At 45.9% G+C, this 18,753-nt stretch overlaps 10 protein-coding genes across 10 annotated transcripts; 4 read left to right on the top strand and 6 right to left on the bottom strand.

Annotated features, from left to right (window-relative positions):
* Positions 1-1,055: 1,055 nt before the first annotated feature.
* SERLADRAFT_411936 (uncharacterized protein) lies at positions 1,056-2,479 on the bottom strand (the record flags this gene model as incomplete). The annotated part of the gene is made up of 4 exons (XM_007324201.1): positions 1,056-1,724; positions 1,771-2,041; positions 2,074-2,386; positions 2,443-2,479. 4 exons carry the CDS (start codon positions 2,477-2,479, stop codon positions 1,056-1,058), a joined length of 1,290 nt encoding a protein of 429 aa, XP_007324263.1.
* Positions 2,480-5,978: 3,499 nt separating this feature from the next.
* SERLADRAFT_403239 (uncharacterized protein) lies at positions 5,979-6,390 on the top strand (the record flags this gene model as incomplete). The annotated part of the gene is made up of 1 exon (XM_007324200.1): positions 5,979-6,390. The coding sequence occupies one exon, from the start codon at positions 5,982-5,984 to the stop codon at positions 6,144-6,146; it is 165 nt and encodes a 54-aa protein (XP_007324262.1).
* Positions 6,391-8,296: 1,906 nt separating this feature from the next.
* On the top strand, positions 8,297-9,536 carry SERLADRAFT_443570 (uncharacterized protein; the record flags this gene model as incomplete). Its single annotated transcript, XM_007324199.1, has 3 exons — positions 8,297-8,405; positions 8,461-8,548; positions 9,371-9,536. The coding sequence occupies 3 exons, from the start codon at positions 8,297-8,299 to the stop codon at positions 9,534-9,536; spliced, it is 363 nt and encodes a 120-aa protein (XP_007324261.1).
* Positions 9,537-10,766: 1,230 nt separating this feature from the next.
* Positions 10,767-11,393, top strand: SERLADRAFT_443569 (uncharacterized protein; the record flags this gene model as incomplete). Its single annotated transcript, XM_007324198.1, has 1 exon — positions 10,767-11,393. The coding sequence occupies one exon, from the start codon at positions 10,767-10,769 to the stop codon at positions 11,391-11,393; it is 627 nt and encodes a 208-aa protein (XP_007324260.1).
* Positions 11,394-11,403: 10 nt separating this feature from the next.
* SERLADRAFT_480190 (uncharacterized protein) lies at positions 11,404-13,044 on the bottom strand (the record flags this gene model as incomplete). Its single annotated transcript, XM_007324197.1, has 6 exons — positions 11,404-11,795; positions 11,852-11,980; positions 12,033-12,427; positions 12,492-12,639; positions 12,692-12,732; positions 12,785-13,044. The coding sequence occupies 6 exons, from the start codon at positions 12,953-12,955 to the stop codon at positions 11,600-11,602; spliced, it is 1,080 nt and encodes a 359-aa protein (XP_007324259.1).
* Positions 13,045-13,077: 33 nt separating this feature from the next.
* On the bottom strand, positions 13,078-14,611 carry SERLADRAFT_418661 (uncharacterized protein; the record flags this gene model as incomplete). Its single annotated transcript, XM_007324196.1, has 2 exons — positions 13,078-14,567; positions 14,597-14,611. The coding sequence occupies 2 exons, from the start codon at positions 14,609-14,611 to the stop codon at positions 13,338-13,340; spliced, it is 1,245 nt and encodes a 414-aa protein (XP_007324258.1).
* A 153-nt stretch (positions 14,612-14,764) lies between these two features.
* SERLADRAFT_480184 (uncharacterized protein) lies at positions 14,765-15,831 on the top strand (the record flags this gene model as incomplete). Its single annotated transcript, XM_007324195.1, has 3 exons — positions 14,765-14,820; positions 14,883-14,964; positions 15,031-15,831. 3 exons carry the CDS (start codon positions 14,771-14,773, stop codon positions 15,352-15,354), a joined length of 456 nt encoding a protein of 151 aa, XP_007324257.1.
* Positions 15,832-15,861: 30 nt separating this feature from the next.
* On the bottom strand, positions 15,862-16,356 carry SERLADRAFT_443565 (uncharacterized protein; the record flags this gene model as incomplete). The annotated part of the gene is made up of 2 exons (XM_007324194.1): positions 15,862-16,139; positions 16,197-16,356. 2 exons carry the CDS (start codon positions 16,354-16,356, stop codon positions 15,862-15,864), a joined length of 438 nt encoding a protein of 145 aa, XP_007324256.1.
* Positions 16,357-16,387: 31 nt separating this feature from the next.
* SERLADRAFT_443564 (uncharacterized protein) lies at positions 16,388-16,732 on the bottom strand (the record flags this gene model as incomplete). The annotated part of the gene is made up of 1 exon (XM_007324193.1): positions 16,388-16,732. The coding sequence occupies one exon, from the start codon at positions 16,730-16,732 to the stop codon at positions 16,388-16,390; it is 345 nt and encodes a 114-aa protein (XP_007324255.1).
* A 221-nt stretch (positions 16,733-16,953) lies between these two features.
* SERLADRAFT_443563 (uncharacterized protein) lies at positions 16,954-17,341 on the bottom strand (the record flags this gene model as incomplete). The annotated part of the gene is made up of 2 exons (XM_007324192.1): positions 16,954-17,216; positions 17,269-17,341. 2 exons carry the CDS (start codon positions 17,339-17,341, stop codon positions 16,954-16,956), a joined length of 336 nt encoding a protein of 111 aa, XP_007324254.1.
* Positions 17,342-18,753: the final 1,412 nt, after the last annotated feature.

The raw sequence follows: 18,753 nt of genomic DNA, 5'->3' as shown, positions 1-18,753 counted from the left end.
AATGCATGTTTTCTCATACTATAAACAAATGTCATAATTTGTCAGGGATATCAAGGACCACACTTTTCGAGCACATCCGTGATTCTGGGCTGAGCTATAAGCTACTGAAGAAGGCAGCTGAAGAGAGGGATGACGACTTACGAGAGGAATGGCTCCAGGACATCAACACGCACTTTGTTGCCAGCCAGTTTGTTATGGTTGATGATACGAGCAAAGACAACAGGACAATATATCGACATTATGGGCATGCACCCAAAGGCCAACAAGCAGGGGTACTGGCAAACTTTGTTCGTGGAGAACATTATAGCCTCGTCACGGCCCTTACTTTGACTAGATACTGTGCAATACGGGTAGTACATGGGTCACTTGATGGTGACAATTTTTTCGAATTTATTGTGCATGATGTGGTAAGTATTTTTGTTCCTCGTCGTTTTATTGACTGACTAGTGTTCTCTATAGCTTCCTACATTGAATCCGTATCCACAGGACCACAGCATTATCATCCTCAACAACTGCTCCATTCACAAGGCGAAAGTGTTGCGTGAAGTCATTGAGGGAGCTGGATGTGTTCTCGTTTTTTTGCCACCATATTCCCCTGATCTGAACCCCATCAAAGAAATTTTCAGCTGTGGTAAGTGATTTTCTCTGCCCTCAATATACTACTAACAGTTTTGACAGTAAAAAAGCATGGATTTGTCGTAATTATGCTCAAATGCAAGACCATGAATACCCCCAAAATTGCACTCCTTGATGCAGCCCAGGTAGTTACTGCTGATAAAGCGAAGGGATGGTTTGTACATTTAGGGTATAATGTAGATATAGACTAAATGTGATTCCCTTTGGCCACAAATATGTTTTTTTTTTCACTTTTCATGTATGTAGCAGTTCAAAAAACAAAGTTTTATTGGACCAGAACTAAACTAAACAAAGCTAGATATGAGCAACAATGAGTAAAGACAGATAGAAAGTGATTAGGTAGTATGGTCGCATTTGTATCTACGGTAAGTCTTGAGTATACGAGCCCATTCCAATGGCTTGATGCCCGCATCCTTGTACTAGTTCTCATTGATGCTATCCAAATCATCACCTACTTTGAAACCAAGCCGTTCCAACCCATTCTGAATGCTTTTACTAAGGCCATATAACTCACAGAAGACTGAAACACTGCAACTTTTGACTGGAGGCAACGATAAACGGTGATTGTCTTCTAAGTGTGCTTTTGAGGGACTTGTAGGCAGTGTGGGGCCTGTAGATGGCATTGTTGTATTCCAAGGTAAACCGATACCATTGAACCCTATTCCCATTGGTAGGCCCATGCCCAGCATACCAAAGTTGATTGGATAGGGTGAAAATGGGCTGTTATAGTGGAAATTTGGTGGATAACTGAAGGTGTTGCTGATGGGAGGGTTTGCTGGGGTAGATGTAGCTTCAACGGAGGCAGGTGTAGGCCTGGTAGCTGTAGGTTTGACGTGGGCAGGCTGACAATCTTTTATTGCATGCTCAGCCTTGAAAAAATTGGCACCAACTGGCAATTTTTCTAGTGTTGCATCTCCTTGCTTGATGGCTTGCGCCCAGACAATGCAACGGGGCTGATTCATGTAGAAGTGGAGATTGCTGGAACAATGGTGGAAGCACCATAATGTATGATGCTTATTGCATAACCCGGGCCTGTATTTATTCTGTAGCAATGTAACAATTTCCTCGATCTCATCATCCAGCTTACTCTATCAAGGTCATAAGATACGGAACTAAAAGTAAGTTGTCACATACCTTCTTCAGGATAGACCTGTCTTCAACCTCCCAATTGTACACATCCTCACCTTCAGGAGCCGCTAACTGTACAGCCGCTTGGACAAGACGTGGAGGTAGGGCCCCTGGTGCAGTGGTAATACTGTCTGCTGCTGTGTTCATCGAAAGAATGATGTATGGCTTTGGCGTTGCCACCTTCATGGTGATTTGATTTACCAAGGAAGAAAATCCTTCTTTAGTCAACAGCGGCAACCATGGCAAGTTCTTTGGTACGAGCCACTTCCATTTAAAACTAGAGATAGGAAGTGAGTGGGTATGTTTCACCATGAGATCAGCAACAAAGTAATGAAGTCATCCCAAGGTGACATGATGTTGACGTCAATAGGACCATAGGCCTTGGGTTCTTGCTTCTTTGACTTTGTCTTCCTATTTGCTGTGTGCACACATTTAGACGGCTGATTTTTGTGGATCACCACTTCAAATACAGTGGCTGTAACATCACGAGTGACCTGTTGAGCAGCACGAGATTTACGACCCCGAGGGACAGCTGGAACAGAGGGGGGAGGAGGGGAAACAGAGAGGGGTGTGGGTGGTGGAGCAATGGCCAAGTAGTCAATGGTATCATCGCTTCTGGGAGCTGGAGTGTCAAGAAAGGTGTGTATACGCCCTCGTCAATCATGCCAGGAGTCTCACTAACCATTGAAGGTTCACAGTATTCAGGAGGAGGCATATTGTCTGGAAACATACTAAACGAGTGACAAGGGTAAAACTATGGGAGAGTAAGTAATATATTGCAGTCAACAAGGTAGGAAATGCCAACTGAAGCATTATATACTACTATGCCTCATGTAACACCGGTGTTTTCCAGGCGGCAGAGCATATCATTATCTCCTTCCTCACTATCAATGGAATCCGGGATTCCTATTGCCTGTCCTTTTTTGGTAATTCAGCTGATTATATAATATTTCTAGGGCGCGACAAAAAAGAATGGCGTAGACAAGGTATTCCAAAAACACTGTAATTAGCAGCAAAAGACATTGGTACATGTCTTTATATTGTGTGGACGAGCTTGCTTTGCCTTGTTGGATTCTTGAATTCAATTTTTCCTGGACCCCTAGGTTCCAGGTTTCCAAAGCACAAATGTCCGCTGCGTTTTCCAAGGACCTTTTGGTCATTACTCATTTATGTTTACGCTTCCTTTCCTTTCTCGCACTTTCGGCTCATTCCGTCTATTGTCACGTGGCTACCTTGGCGCTACTCACTCTTACATCTATTGTACATTGTTGCTCTGCGATCATTGTAAAGACCACACAAAATGTTAACTGTAATGGCATGCTATGTGATCTGGACACAGCTGGGGCCAGGTCTGCCCCAGAGGGCAATGATTATATGGGATGACAATGTCACTAATAGGGCACCAGTATGGTGTGATATTTTTCCGTGAACCTTCTTATAATGTATGTTTTCCATCCTTTATTTTTTTCCCCAGCCAGTCATCTATTGATTGGTGGTCATGTTGCTGTACTGGCATACTGGCAGCTTCAGTATGTATTGTCTGCCAATTACACTTTGCTACCAGTGCATGCTCTGGGCCAATTCAGAACAATACAAAGGTCACATCCAATGGAACTTTAGGCAGCTCACCACATGATTTGAATGGTGTTTGGTATAGCTCCACCAAAAGGGAGGTGTTTGGTTCTATACCAGGGTCAACTAGATCTCCTGTTCAAGGCGATGAGGCTTTCAAAATTGTGTCTTTATCGGAGATTACATACCAGGAACCTATCCAAACTATTTCATCAGTTTTGAGTTAGCGCTGAGTGTGTGCTCATTATGAACGTGAGGCTGCTTTCTCCGACGCCAGTGATAAATATACTCATTTTATACCCCTTGTTTCAGATGACGTCCTTGTATATGTGGTTGACAAAACTAAAGCATTATGCATCATGGTTGATGCATAATCTGGGATATTTGTATTGCAGAGCATGGCTTTTCTGCAATGTTTTCATTGTGTAGGTTTGGTACTTAGTACTTGGTAGACAAGTTATTTATAACAGCAATACAAGCATATTGAATCAAAATTATGTATCACCAACTTCCATTTTAGGATGTGGCTAAGGCTAATCACTCACTTCAGGCAGCCAACAAATTGGGGCTCTTAGCTTGATCATCCTCACCAAAAGGTTGGGGCTAAAATCCCCCTTTTCATGGTCTACCTATGGCCATTGTAGTGGCGCCCAAGTTGCCAGTCCCTGACTCTGACCAAAGTACAGTGCAGGATTTAATAATAGCAACAAAATTGTGCAATTGTATTTTCAAGAAAATTGTTAGGATTGCATAAGGGATCATTACAAGCAAATTTGTACTACATTTTTCACGGTTTGACAACGTCCAAGTCAAGTATCTGGAAGGGATTATCCAGGTTCATATCATCATTGGACAGTTCCCAGTCTCCATCTTTGTGCGCTCGCTGTTTTGCTTTTCCCTTTGTTGCTGCTGACAATTTTCCCTTTTTTGTGGGCAAAGATTTTGCTGCCTCTGGTGCTTCCTGCGCGTGTCTTTTACCTTTGCCTTTTTAGGTTCCAGGTTGAACTTTGGTGTCTCCAACATTTGCAGGTAAGTTGAAGATAGACTTCTGAGCAGAGATGGACTGAGGCAAGGTTCGCAAAGTTTGAAGTATAACATTGTATGCCCGGGAGTCTCTCTTCTCAGGGTTACCACTGAATGTCCACCTATATGAGTATATAGTCAGATAATAAATAAAACTTGGATTTAGAAGACGTTACAGTTTTAAATGAATTTCAATGGAAACCATTGCCACATGTTTCAGACAAGCACAATGTTGATGATGAGAACTGTAGTTAGAAAACCACACACAAAACAAACTAACACACAATCCTCCCAGATTCCATGGAACTTGTTTATGGGCTTTGCCTCCTAGAACAGTGGGTGCTCTGGTTGGTATGTATGATGATCCTTCAAAGTAAAACCCAAAGATGTATGGGTGTGGGTTTTGAGGGGGAGGGATAGTTGGAATATAGAAAGATAGGGGCTTTGTGGCGAGTATAGACGAGCACTACCTTGCTAATTGTAGCACAAGGTAGGTCTGAGAATGATGAGATGATGAGGTGATGAGGTTCCCAGTGATAGCAGGCTCCTGACGCACAAACTGTAGTGCTCAGAAGGACTCTAATCGAAAGGGATGACAATGACTTCAAAAGTGGGAAGTGACGATGACAGCAGTTGACAGTGGTAGAAGTGGGAAGTGTTGTGACCACACTGGATCACAAGTAGCAGAGTAGTGAACTTGAGAGTAGAGAAGAAGTCTGGATTGGAGTTCTTGTTGTTTTTACAAGGTAAAATACAGGGGTTTATATAGTAAAAGAAAAGTAGGCTATGCACAGTATAGCTGTGCAAAAAGAATGAGAAAGAATATGAAGGAAGGAATGTACGCTGACAAATCCTGCGTAGGTAGTACAGGATAAGATTGTAAAAAAAGGAAAAGAAAGAGATAGAACAATGCATGCTGTGAGTAATGTCACAGGTTTGTACAGCCATAAAGTAAAGTCCAATAGCAAAAAGAGAGCAGGAAAATCATGATGTCATGGGAAGATGCAGTAAAAAAGGGCAAGGCAAAACACTATCAGTATCAACACAGTTCCTTTATTGTCAGTCAGGCATTCTAAAAAATATGTGTCCATAAAAATGATTCAAAAATCAAAAAATAATCGCACTGTAAATGAATATTCTGCTGAAGAAAAAGAAACTGGAGCCACCGGTCCACCACCTAGTCCAAATCCGACAGTTCCATGGCCTTACCAATGGACTGGTTGTGTTGGACCACCTGATCAAACGAGGGAGGGAGAGGAGTAGTTCCAATTTGGAACAAGTGAGTCCCAGGCAGCGTGTGGTAGGTGTAGCTGTAGCGAAGACGATGGACAAAAGATAAGTGTACCCAAGTGAATGGGACAGCGATGAACATGGGCGACGCAAGGGGATGAACCTTCTCCAGCTCAAAAACTACCCACCCACGCTCCAACCAGGCAAGGCGAGCGACCAATGTTTTGATAGTATATGATGGCAGATCGACGTCATGAAGATGGACCTGTTGCCCTATTTGGACCGGCCGCCGGGGCTTTGCTGATATCAGCAGTGGCACGTGGTAGTCAACGGATCGGCGACGGAAGCAGATAGGAAGTGGTGACATCAGAAATGGTGGGGGTGCAAATAAGATGAGGAGGAGGAGGGTGGAGGTGACGAACAAGTGGATTAGAATGGGGATCCAGAAACGACCGTCAGGTGAGAGTAAAAAGGAGAGGAAGGGGCCCATGGTGGGGCTAGGCAAAGGAAGGGGAGTAAGGGAAACGACAAAAGCGAGGGCGCAATGCAATGTGTAGCCAGTGGCGACGCAAAAATTTGCCGAAATGCCGAAACGCGGAAAGTACCGGATGGAAAAGCAAAGGTGAGCGTGACTGGATTGCCTAATAGAGGTGGTGCTGATCAGCCACAAGTTCGAAAAGGGCAATATTAATTACTATTCCACGTGGCACTGTGCCTGTGTGGCGCAAAGGCGAGTCTTTTTGAATATTCGCTTCGTTATTGGCACCTGTCCATGCTACCAATCATCTTTGGTGCATGACAACGGCAATGAAAATTATTTATGGAAAGACGGGCTCTTCCATTTTAAAGACAAGATCTATGTACCTGAGTCCACAAAGATCAAGGCAATAGATAGACATCATGACACTCCAGTGGCTGGGCACCCTGGGTGGCAACGAACAATGGAGTTGATCTCCAGAAATTACATGTGGCCTGGCATGGTCAAAGACGTACAGGAATACGTAAAATCCTGTCTGAGATGTGCTATGGCAAAGAATTCTCATCAACCGCTGGCCGGTAAACTTATGCCAAACCCGATACCAGCTGGTCCCTGGCAGGATATATCGGTGGACTTCACAACAGATCTGCCCGAGTCAAATGGGTATGATTCAGTAATGGTGGTAGTAGATCGCTTCTCCAAAGAAGTGGTATTCATACCCACCAATAAAACCATTACCGCCGCTGGTACAGCAGAATTATTTAAAGATTTTGTATGGTCTATCCATGGGTTGCCAGAAACGGTTATCTCCGATAGAGGACCTCAATTCGCTAGCGAGTTTACGAAAGAATTATGTTGGATGCTGGGCATCAAACCTAAATTATCAACGGTGTTCCATCCGCAGACTGATGGACAAACGGAGAGACTCAACCAGGAGTTGAAACAATATCTCTGGATATTTATTAATGACAGACAGACGGATTGGGCCAAGTGGCTAAAAATAGCCCAGTTCTCTTATAATATCAAACAGTCGTCGGCTACAGGAAAGGCACCATTCGAGGTCACTAGATTGTACCTCCCCAGAATGGGTGTAGAACCTGGCAAAAGCAAGAACGAGGCTGCTGAGAACATGGTAATAGACATGAAGTCTGTCTTGGACAAAACGCACAAGGCGCTATTTAAAACTGCAGAGCAGATGAAAGACAGGGCAGAGTGTAGACGCTCTAAGGCCCCTGACTACAAGGTCGGCGACCTGGTCTGGTTAGATACCGACCACTTAAAATTAAAAGATCGGCAGTCTAGGAAACTGACCAAAAAGTGGATTGGCCCTTACTGGATTAAGGAAGTCAAGCCCAATGCGGTAGAGCTGGAACTCCCAAAACGAATGAGGGTAGTACCCACGGTCAACATTAGCCGTGTAAAACCCTACAAAGGGCTGCTGCCGGGACAGTGTGTAGACCGGCCCAGACCGGTTGTAGTCACCCAGGAAAGTGAAGAAGAGTTCGAAGTCGAACAAGTGGTGGATGCACGCTTGAAGCATGGAAAATTAGAGTTCCTAGTCCTATGGAAGGGCTATGGAGATGAGGACAGAACGTGGGAACCAGAAGCCCATCTGGACAATTCCTGCGACACTGTTCACGAGTTTTATTCTAAGAATCCCTCAGCTCCTAGGAAGCTTAGAGGCATGGATTCAAAACTTTTTAATTCTCTTTTTCAACCTATGCCCGAAAATTTAACTACTACCTCCGGTATTTGGTCTCGCCTGGAAGTTGAGCCTTAGAAAGGGGGTAGTGTTACAATAACACAATTTCCGGACATTCCCTTTATTTTATTCTCTGCTTTAACTTTGTACTTTAGCTTTCACACATAGTGCCACGCGGCACTTCCCCTTTCTCGTGCCGCGTTGCCTTTCTTCTTATTTTGGACACAACTCTCTCACACAGTGGAGCTGGCCATGCGGGCTAGGCCCCATAACATTATCAGCCACTGTCTCTATCAAACTGTATAGTACACATGTACAAATAACCCTGTAGTAGTATATATACCCCAATAGATCCAGGAGACTCCTCAGCGAGTCCTTCTGTTGTATACCAACTAACTCACTGCATTTCAAGGGGTAACCACTCCCTCTTCATCTTCTCTATAGTGTGTTCCTGTGTGCGCCGGAGTAACTAACTCTTGGTTGTTACAGAACCGGTGTTTGCCCACCTTCAGGATGTGCATGTAAATATGCACAATGCAAATATCACCGACTTCACACCTCTCGCACCTGGTCACTTCATTGCTGTTCTGAAACCGGGAGAACAGAAAGATCAACCCGAGATCTTACTGGGTGAAGGTGAGCTTTATGCGGTTTTGCAATCACCTTCATTGCTGATACTTCTCCACCCTAGTTCTGACTATCACAACACAATGGGATCCGCACCCGTGTACAGTGATTCTGGACCTTCTGGGCATGCAACCAATCAGTATGCTTTCCAAGTACGCCTTGGTAGTTTAGTTGGTAAAGCACCAGACCATGAAAGCTGGAGTCCCAGGTTCAAGCCCTGGCCAATGCATGTTTTCTCATACTATAAACAAATGTCATAATTTGTCACTGACAATGTACACTAATAGCGGTGGCCGTGGACCACAACATTGTTGGATACCCTGTATGAATTGTGTGGGGATTCCATCATACATCAACATCCGTGTTTTCCGCTTATCATTTGGATGCACCTATTCATCCATGTCTTGCCCTCCTCTAGGCACCTCGTCTTTCATGCGGATCCCGCAAATGCATATCATATTCTCCTTTTCAACAGCCTCGCGCGACATCACCATTTGTTCCATCGGAACTGACAATGCCCACCCTTTTTGTAAAACCCTTATCCCCTATACCGAGTTAACGGAGGGATGAAGGCTCAAATCAAACAAGTAGCATTACAAATAGTGATTGAGAATTAATCAACAACTGAGGAAAGTATGTACATGGTGGTCTACTATATATATGTTTCTGAAAGTCAGCCATGAGGCGCTGACTGATCTAACATGCAGCAGCCATGAGGCGCTGACTGATGTTCTTTGTAATGATTCTAGACTCTTGTCACGTGATGGTCACGTGATCTGATATAACTATGTATTATGTTATCCGCGCTAAAGCAGCAGCTTAACATATCTTATCTGTCATGTGATCAGATATCAAAGAAAATGAAAAAAGGAAACTAGCGCTCAGACTAGCGCTTCTGGTTCAAGTCGTGACACTTTTGCCTTAGTAACACTCAGTCCCTTCTCTACGGGTATTATGCAAGCATTGTGCCACAGGATTCACGCTACTCACGCCGCCGTACAGCTTCTTATCAAAGCCCGCCATGGGGGAGGGCCGGTGGTTGCAGATGCATTGCCAAACGGCACTGATGATGCAGAAGATTTGGGGGCAGAGGGCGTCGACGGCAAAGAGGATACCTTCAGCAGTGACGAAGATATCTAATTGGTGTAACAACCAAGAGTTATTTACTCTGGCGCACACAGGAACACACTATAAAGAAGATGATGGGGAGTGGTTACCCCTTAGGCTGCAGTGAGTTAGTTGTGCTAGACAATAGGAGGACTCGCTGAGTCCTTCCCCATGTATTGCTCTTGTATATATACTAATATACATGAGGTACTGTACAGTTGTAAATAAAGTTCAAAGTCCAATGTCTAGCATGTGACCGGTCACATGATGAGTCTAGACACTGGTCATGTGACTATGAAAAGTCCGAAAATGTAAAGTAAAGTAAATGGTCACATGACTGGTCATGTGACTTGGAAAATAAAAGTAGAAGTACAAAAGTGAAGCGTAAGTAGGTGCTGGTATGTCGATTGTAACAATTGGCATCCCTTTTTTACTTTTTATTGACTACTAATACATATACCTCCCTTTGTACACTAGTCATACTATAGCATTCTACTTACTGTCCTCTCTCTGTTTGTGCGGACAGATCCCTCACGATCTGAGGTCATATCCTGCTGTGCAGACGGATCCCTCATGATCCAAAGTTGTATCCTGCCAGGTGGATAAGGTGCTTGCGAATTGAGGTAGTATCCTTTTGGCAGACAGATGGCGGGGGAAAAATTGAGGACCAAGTAAAATGCGGACGGAACTGAGCCAAATCAGTAAGGACGGAAAGGCCAAAATTTGGCGATTTTGGATAGGACATTTATACCAATACGCGGGGGTCCTGTACAAACACGGTTATCCAAGACAAATAGAGCAAAGGCATACCACGCTCGCTTCGTTTTGTTGATGATGTCGAGCAGACTCGAGCTACCGCCATACCATGAACAAGGTATGTGATTATATATCCAACCGATGATGAACTAGCGTCCCGGTTAATACCCGTACAACTGGTGGTCACATGCCAGGTATTGATTGTTGCTGTGTCTCATCGCTGATGGTCTCATTGTATCTGCGGGCCAAAAGGTGGCGGAGAAGTGAATTAATTCAGTCCCACCATTATTTCTCGCTTCACAGCCAGCCCTTCTGGTCGTATCATTTCGTTTCCTAGGAGTGTATACTACAAGATCGTAGTCATAACATGGTGACACAACGACATCACACTGGTGTTATCAGTCTTGTAGGGACCCGATGCTTTCTGCCTGTTTGGAATGCTATTAAAACTCTTTTTGGATTCATGATGAAGGAGGCCGCTGACCGACCCATCGTTATATTCCGGAAATGGCTCACCTCTCCCCCGAGGACAATGTCACGAGACTGCCTTCGACTCGGATAGAGGGCTCGAAGCTCGAGATTACAACCCGCTCGCACCAATTAGTCTCTCACACACGCCGTACATCACTTGGCGTAGCGTACATACCATTATCTGCCATCATCAACATCAGCACAGCACAGTCTATCGAGTGTCCATTTCCAAACGGCAGAACTAGCCGCGATAGTGGCTTGATGATTGATTTGCAGGAAGACGACCATCAAACTATGCTGTTACCTCTATCCATCACCTCTGCTGATGCTGTCGATAGAAACATGCGAGCAATGTGTTTCACCGAATACGGCTGGCGCCGAAGGAAGTACCTAATACTCCATCTAGAGCGAACAGCTCACCTGTGTCTTTTGTATTACCCTCAAACCGAGAAGCTTGTATTTAAATTCGAGCAAGTAAATGAAGCTTGTAAACAAGAGCCATCCGAAAAATATGAAGACTTACCGGACCTACAAGCTCGCATGGCAACGGTCAATGATTGGGCCAGTCGATGGACGAAGATCGTAAGCCTGGAAAACCATCAACCGATCGGCCAGCTGATTATGAGAAGAACCACTTGCGCTGCGATGGGAGAAGATCAATGATGCAAAGTTGAGCCGGAAGATATGAATAGCCGTATCTTTTCGGTCTGGGCGTCATGAGCGTTACGTCCAATGTTATAACATTCTACAAGTATCTGTGTAAGTAAACAGCCTGTAGAGAATAGGCTGGGCGCGCAGTAGGTTCATATATGTCTGGTGTCTTAGGTACGGATACAACTATTACAATACAGATGTTAGGTCTATTACTACTAATCGAAAACCTTGACAAGCAGCTTCCCCGTTGTCTTACCGCCTGTCAGATCTTTTTGTGCCTGCTGAACCCCTTCAGCGGTGAATGGATATTCCTTAAAGACTTGACTCTTCAGCGTTCCATTCGCCAGCAGACCGAACAGCTTCTGTCCGTAACTGAAAACCTCCTCAGCAGTATACGCGTAGTTGCTCACGCTAAATTTTCATCTGGTATGTGAGTCACTAGTTTGTAGATATGAAAACGGACGCACGTAGGTCGCAGCAACTTCACGTTCTTTTCTACCAACTTCAGAGGCGGGAAAGGAGGGACAGCGCCTGACGCATTGCCTACGGAAACAATCGTTCCTTTTCGTCTGATCATCGCGAAGTTGGCATCAAATCTGAAGGGAAATTGTGTTACTGGACGTGGGAAAATATCGAGACGAAACGTACGTGTCTTTCCCAACACCATCGAAAATGGCATGAACTCCCTCGCCATTAGTGATCTCCAAGACCCTTGCTGTGGTATCCTCGTTGCGATACACGATGACGTGGTCGGCTCCGTTTGCCTTTGCCAATTCGGCCTTTTCTGGTGTCGACGTCGTGCCGATGACGGTCGCACCCCTAGATTTGGCAAGCTGCGCCATTAAGAGCCCGAGGCCGCCGGCAACAGTATGAATAAGAATAATATCTCCTTTCTGGACGTTATATGATTCTTCCATAAACGAGATGGCTGTGACACCCTGGACAAGGGTAGAGACCGCCGCCACTGTTGATATCGAGTCTGGGATTGGATAGACAGTCCTCCATGGTACAGATATATATTCTGCATGAGTGCTCAGGAAATCCTAGTATGCGGTATGGTGCAGTCCTGTTAACTTAAGGATGAATGGAGACCAAGTATGAACATACTACACCAACGCGACTCCCTACCCTGTAACCCCGTTTTTGATAATCAGGATCACTCAAAACAGTATCGTCCGTGGGTAGGGCCACGACGATACCAGCTGTTTCTTTTCCGAGAACGAAAGGAAAGGATGAGACAGGATAGATGCCCTGTCTGTGCGACGCTCAGCACACCTCGGCAGAAAGCCCAGCTAAGTATTGCTAACCTGTAGTATGTATCAATGAAGTTCACGCCGAGATATTGTACCTAGGTGTCTAAAGTGTAAGATAGGGGACTGATCCCGACAGAATGGACAGACCTTGATAACGAGATGGCCTGGTGCGACGTCTGGGAAAGGGATTGTGGTTTTTTCAATCACATCGACGCCGCCGTGCTTTGCGATGGTGATAGCTTGGATGGCTGTGGGGAAAGACATACTTCGGAGTGGTGTGAAGTGTCTGGCAAGGAGGTTGAGCCTGGGCAGCAGCATGAACGCCCGGTTTTATACGATCTTTGTCTGTACAGGGTTTGTTATATCCAGGCGATGAGTAAGCGTGGTGTTCTATCCCCAGAGCCATCGCCTTTCCATCTGTTCTCATGAAAAGACAAAGTAAGAGCCGGAGCTCCGGCCCTTGGTGTTGAGCCTGCATTTGGAACAGTGCCAGCATAGGCATCATGATCATGAATCCGAGAGAAATACATGTCAGCTTTTGGGTCCCAAAACGTGGTACTAGTAACCAGGTACTATACACAGCCATACTCTGACAGCTGAATATTGATCCATACAACCTACAAGCTTGTCAAAACGTTCCAGTCTCTCCATTATTAGTAACAGCCTTAACCGAGCAGAGCGCTCTGCGAATCGTGTCGGCTCAACATGCTCCTCTGCGCGAATATGCTTGCACTAGAAGCTCATATATCAATACGAGCTGCTCCTCCCTTTGCACCATACCCGGTCTCTGCTCCCTCAGCGAATCAACCTCCTGAGCAACGGGATCATCTTCAAATTCCTTGGGAAGCGGTCCTAGGGGCGACTGGGGTAGGGTATGCGGGTACTTGATCAGCGGTCTGGGTAATGATGCAGACAGCGAAGACATATTAAATAGACCAAACGCCCTGAACAAAGACGAGATGGCAACGAACGATCCAGTGCGTCCAATCCCTGCGGAGCAATTCACCATGATAGGGGGGTCAGGATCCGACACAGCATCCTGAGAGGAAGTATTTTTGTTCGTTTCATCAACGAGCCGCAGAAAAGATAGCAAACTCTCTTTGTCTTCCTCTTCTGGAACGCCATGATCGGGCCATGCCGCATACAGCATGTGAGTAAAAATCACCGACTGGGCACGATCCTGATTGGATTGGAGGATAGGAATGGATACCTTAAGTTTGCTTTGGATGCAGCGTGACTCCTTCAATGTCCGGCTTTCCAGTAAAGTAACTTGCAACGATGGAGCAGTGCAACCTCGTTCCGGCGGCACGATGAACGACTGACCAGGTTTAGAAGGAAAGTATGCATCTGCTTTTCGTCTTCCACTCTCGAAGTTCTGAGTGAGCTGTACAACAGTACGCACTCTACTTGGTATCGGGGGCGATGTTGCAGAGTCTAAGGTCATGGGACGATGTATCGGCTGGAGCAAGGCGCTTAGGAATACATGAGAGGTTTGTGGCAGGGGTGCCTGGGTTGCGATCCACCACTTTCCACCAAACAACTCCCGCACCCAGCTACCATTGAAATATCTGCCATCGAGAGAAGCAACTGTGCTGTTCACGCTGCCATCTGCCAGTGCACCTACAGCGCCCCCTACGATAACGCGAGTTCGATCATAAGGCTCGATATTTGAGTAACGATTTCCCCACAAGTTGTCTGGGTTAGCGCCAACGGAGATAGAGTAATATTTGGAGAGCTCATTGCTAGCAGAGGGCGATAGAACCTGGCGAACTCGCGAAGGCAATACTTGCGGCCGCGTGGCCTTACGAGCGTTATTCCGGGTACGCTCACGAGCCTGGAGTAAGCTCAGGGAACTATCAATATGGTCTGCGCTGGATGCTAATTGGAGCCAGCGGGGGATGTTGTTTGTTGAGGTGCTACCCATTTCTCCCTGGGGGCAAGAGATGATACTGAGCTCACAGCCGGCGGAGACATTGTAAATGTCCAGATCGGGACATCTATTTCCCACGGTAATATATCGAAAGCGCCTTTTACATAACCTTCCGGATCTGGCGGACATGACTGGAAAGTTCCTTCTGCTTGTTACAGTATTTCTGATTTTCTACACGAGGCGGCGGTATTTGCTATGTTTGCATGATGGAGTCCACATACAAGTCTCTCATTTCCTCCGGGATAAAGATAAAGTTCGTGGCTATCCAACAATGTTTGAAATGCGTCTGCTTATCTCCCATGGGGGTGGTAACAGAGTCAGCTCCACCTTGGACAATTCTGTCGGAAAGAAGAATATCATTGATGATAACCTCGAGACTTGCTGGACATCTCAACAGGTGAGCCGTCTCTCACAATTTTTTATTTTCTATCTTCCTCTCCCCCGCTGAATCTCCTCTTTGTAGGGTCTTCCGCAGTATATCCAACTGGTGTTCCCCGAACTAGTGATACCGAAAAGCATATCCCTTACTTTCCAAGGCGGATTCGTCGGGACACGGTGTTCTGTAGACGTCCTTGCTTCATCAGAAGGTGCCAAGTGGAAGTCTTTTACACGGATATACCCTGAGGATGTAAACCGGCGGCAGACCTTCGACCTAGTCCCACACGACTTGAGTTCAGATCCCACGACGGAAGGGGTCAAGGCCATCAAAGTCGTATTTGAGGAGAGCTCTGACTTCTTTGGAAGGATCACTGTATATGACTTGAAGCTCGAAGGGGTGGCTTTATAATTGTTCGATCTGTTCGGGCTATCGAGGAACCTTTTCCAACCCTCGGAGGCAACTTAGTTCGCATCTTGCCTTTCGCTACATTTCACGTCGTGTGACAACCGACATACCTAGAAGAACAGTACTGGATTACATCTACATTTAAAATACTGCGGGGATAAAGCATTAGCACCCACCGGTCGTATGAATTGTAGCTAAGGCGGAACTTGATGGGCGTTTTGCGTATATATCCGCAAACTACGAGAGGTCCGTTGGTACTTACTTATCCTAATGCATATGCTTTCTTTCCATAGTACCTCGATTCAGAATAGGTATTTAATTTGGTCGCTATTGTGTCTTATTGTTAGCTAATTTAGTTAGCATGAGCTCCGCATTAACTATTACTTCGAACACTCGAACTCCACGTAGATATCTAACCATTCAATGGCCCCTAAGAAGAACTCAATTGTATTGCAGTATAAAATGATTCATTACGCCACTTTTTTATACCCGCATAGGGGGCAAGATAAGCTAGGCTGTCGTGTAGTAGCACTTGATGTCGTTAGGTGGAGGCTGGGAAGAACAATCCGGCCTGCTTTGGCCAATTAGGGGCGTATTTTGAGGTATAATTGGAACATTGTCGACTGTCGCATTTTCTTTCACGGGCAAGGACGGGTTTACTACCGTGTGCATAGAATCGATCACGGGTTTAGCATCGTATGAGGTGTTTCCGGCATTCGTGAGGTTCTCGTCAATATTCATATCCATATTAGCTATCGGGATGCTCTGACGGGCTTCGTAGGTGTGAGCTGGATGCGGGTTGGGTTGTGAGTAGTAGTGATGCAACGAATTTAAGAGACACTTACAGGGTGACCGACCGTGATGGTGGGTGTATGTGATGGATTGCGCGGAAATTGCTTGAGGGTTACTGGAACCAGAGCCTGAGGGAGCTCCATGGACAGCTGGCCAAGTCGACGATAGGGCAATGGAGACAATAAAGACTGAGGGGCTGGATATGACACGCATTGTAGAGATTTAGTACTCGTTGCAAGATACGTCAGTGTGTAGTATAGATATTATATCTAGAGGTTGGTTGGACTTTGAGGTCGTCGATGATGTTTCCAGTGGAGAGAGAGATGCGCTGGGGAATGAGCGAGGAAATAGGGGGAGGTTTTATGACTTGGTCGTAGCTGGCGGATGACAGGCCTCGAGGGAGGATGGACGAGCTACGCCGGCCAGCCGCCTGTGATGGATAGAGGATCCCTTCCCCGATCCAAGGCTCGGATAACAGACACATGGAATGATGGATAGATACACTTGTAACCATACAACTCACGTCTCTGAGACTTGAACTCAATTCTGGAAAGATAATCTTCATCCGACCAGCGCTCGCTTGGTTCATGGAGGTAGATTCTGTTCATGAAACGAATGACCCGCAGACAAATAGCAATAGACATGACCATTGTAACCACAGTCGGTCTAGGGAAAAGTAGCATCTAATGGAAAATTTGATATTTCTCATGTTACAGACCCAAATCAGCGCCTGCACAAAAGCCCCTAAGTGATACTCTCCATAATACAACAGTACAACCACGTAGGCCGGCAGATGAGTTACTACATGATCTAACTTGGTTGCGAGTAACATTGCTCGCGGTCGAATCCGGTATCGTTATCGCATTTTGCATTGGGGCTGGTCAACGGGGTATCTTGGGGAGTGAGAGTGGTATTGTATACTGTAGCAGTTGCATTTACAGGCGGGGGAGGGATTTGATTTCGCACATCTACCACAATGGGTATAGTCCGGGGCGAGGTGTTTGTGACATTTGTGATGTTATTGACATTCAGATCACTTATTGGGGCGCCCAGATAAGGTTCGAGAGTTTGAGCTGGAGGCGGGGTACATGGTTAGTAGCAGGATGTAACGAATTTAAAAGACACTTGCAGAGTGTCCGGCTATGATGGTGGGCGTGCGCGATGTCGTGCGCGGAGGCTGCTTGAGGATTACTGGCATCGAAGCTTGAGGGAGCCCCGTTCACGCTTGACCAAGTCGACGATACTCCGATGGAGACAAGAAGAACTAGGGCGCTGGTTGTGAAACGCATTGTCGAGAATTTGAGTTGCAATGAGGACGCGGGGTATGTGTATAGTGAACTTGAGGGCGTTATGATTAGAGGAAATAGGGATGCTGGGGAATGAGCGAGAGAGCATACAGGCTTTATATGACTGTCTAAGCTGGCGCATGACAGGCATCGGTGGACGTATTGTGCAGGTCAGCCGCCAGCGATAGCTGACCTTTCCGATCCAAACTTGGAGGATCATCGCACCCCGGAAATTGCCAGCTTCTACCACTGTGGCTGTCTTGAATTTGCGTTTATTCAGGTTCTCCCCCACTGTTCGTATACTTCGCACAGTCTAACCATTTTTAAAATTCGCTTGCGATTTTCAAGTTATTATAATGCATGCAATCGAGAACTCAACCAGGTTCCTCCCATCTATTAACATAATTGTGTCAGTGACTCGGGTTGCTTTGTTAAGAAGATATAGATATACGTGCAGAACCTCATGCTTTCTTCTCTTGTCTGGTGGTAGTACAGTTGAGGATGTAGCATATTAAGCGCACTCTCAAACTACGGCTCAATGACCCCTATAAACGCATCGCAAGTTACTAAATGATCTAACTCGGTTGCGTGTAACATTGCTCGCGGTCCAATCCAGTGTCGTGAGCGCATTGGGCTGGTTAACGGGGTGTGAGGGTGGTGCTGTTTACTGTAGCAGTTGCATTCACAGGCGGGGGAGGGATGGGATTTGATTTCGCACATCTTCTACAATGTGTATAGTCTGGGGCGAGGTGTTTGTGCCATCTATAATGTTGGTTTTAACAGTCATAAGGCCTAGCAGGCGGAAAAAACATCTGGCAGTGTGAGCTGGGTGCGGGGTACATGGTTAATGGCAGGATGCAACGAATTTAAGAAACACTTGCAGAGTGATGGACTGTGATGGTGGGCGTGCGGGATGTCGTGTGCGGCTGCTGCTTGAGGAATACTGGCATCGAAGCCTGAGGGAGCCCCGTTCACGCCTGACCAAATCGACGATACTCCGATGGAGACAAGAAAAACTAGGGCGCTGGTTGTGAAACGCATTTTCGAGGTTTTGGATTACAACGAATACGCGGGGTTAGCTACTTGAGGACGTTGATAGTAGAGGAGATAGAAATGTTGGGAATGAGCGAGAGAGCATGCAGGCTTTATATGACTGTCTGAGCTAGCGGATGGCAGGGCATCGGTGGACATATTGTGCAGGTCAGCCGCCAGCGATAGGATGGCTCCAGAAAATAGTACAAAACCAATCACCTGCGCATGCAACGATATGATGTATTAACTCGACCACTCCAAACCTACGAGCTTAATTTAGTTTATTTTTTAA

This window comes from Serpula lacrymans (genome assembly GCF_000218685.1).
Source record: "Serpula lacrymans var. lacrymans S7.9 unplaced genomic scaffold SERLAscaffold_18, whole genome shotgun sequence".
NCBI lineage: Eukaryota > Fungi > Basidiomycota > Agaricomycetes > Boletales > Serpulaceae > Serpula > Serpula lacrymans.
This window is presented reverse-complemented; position numbering and strand designations above follow the sequence as displayed.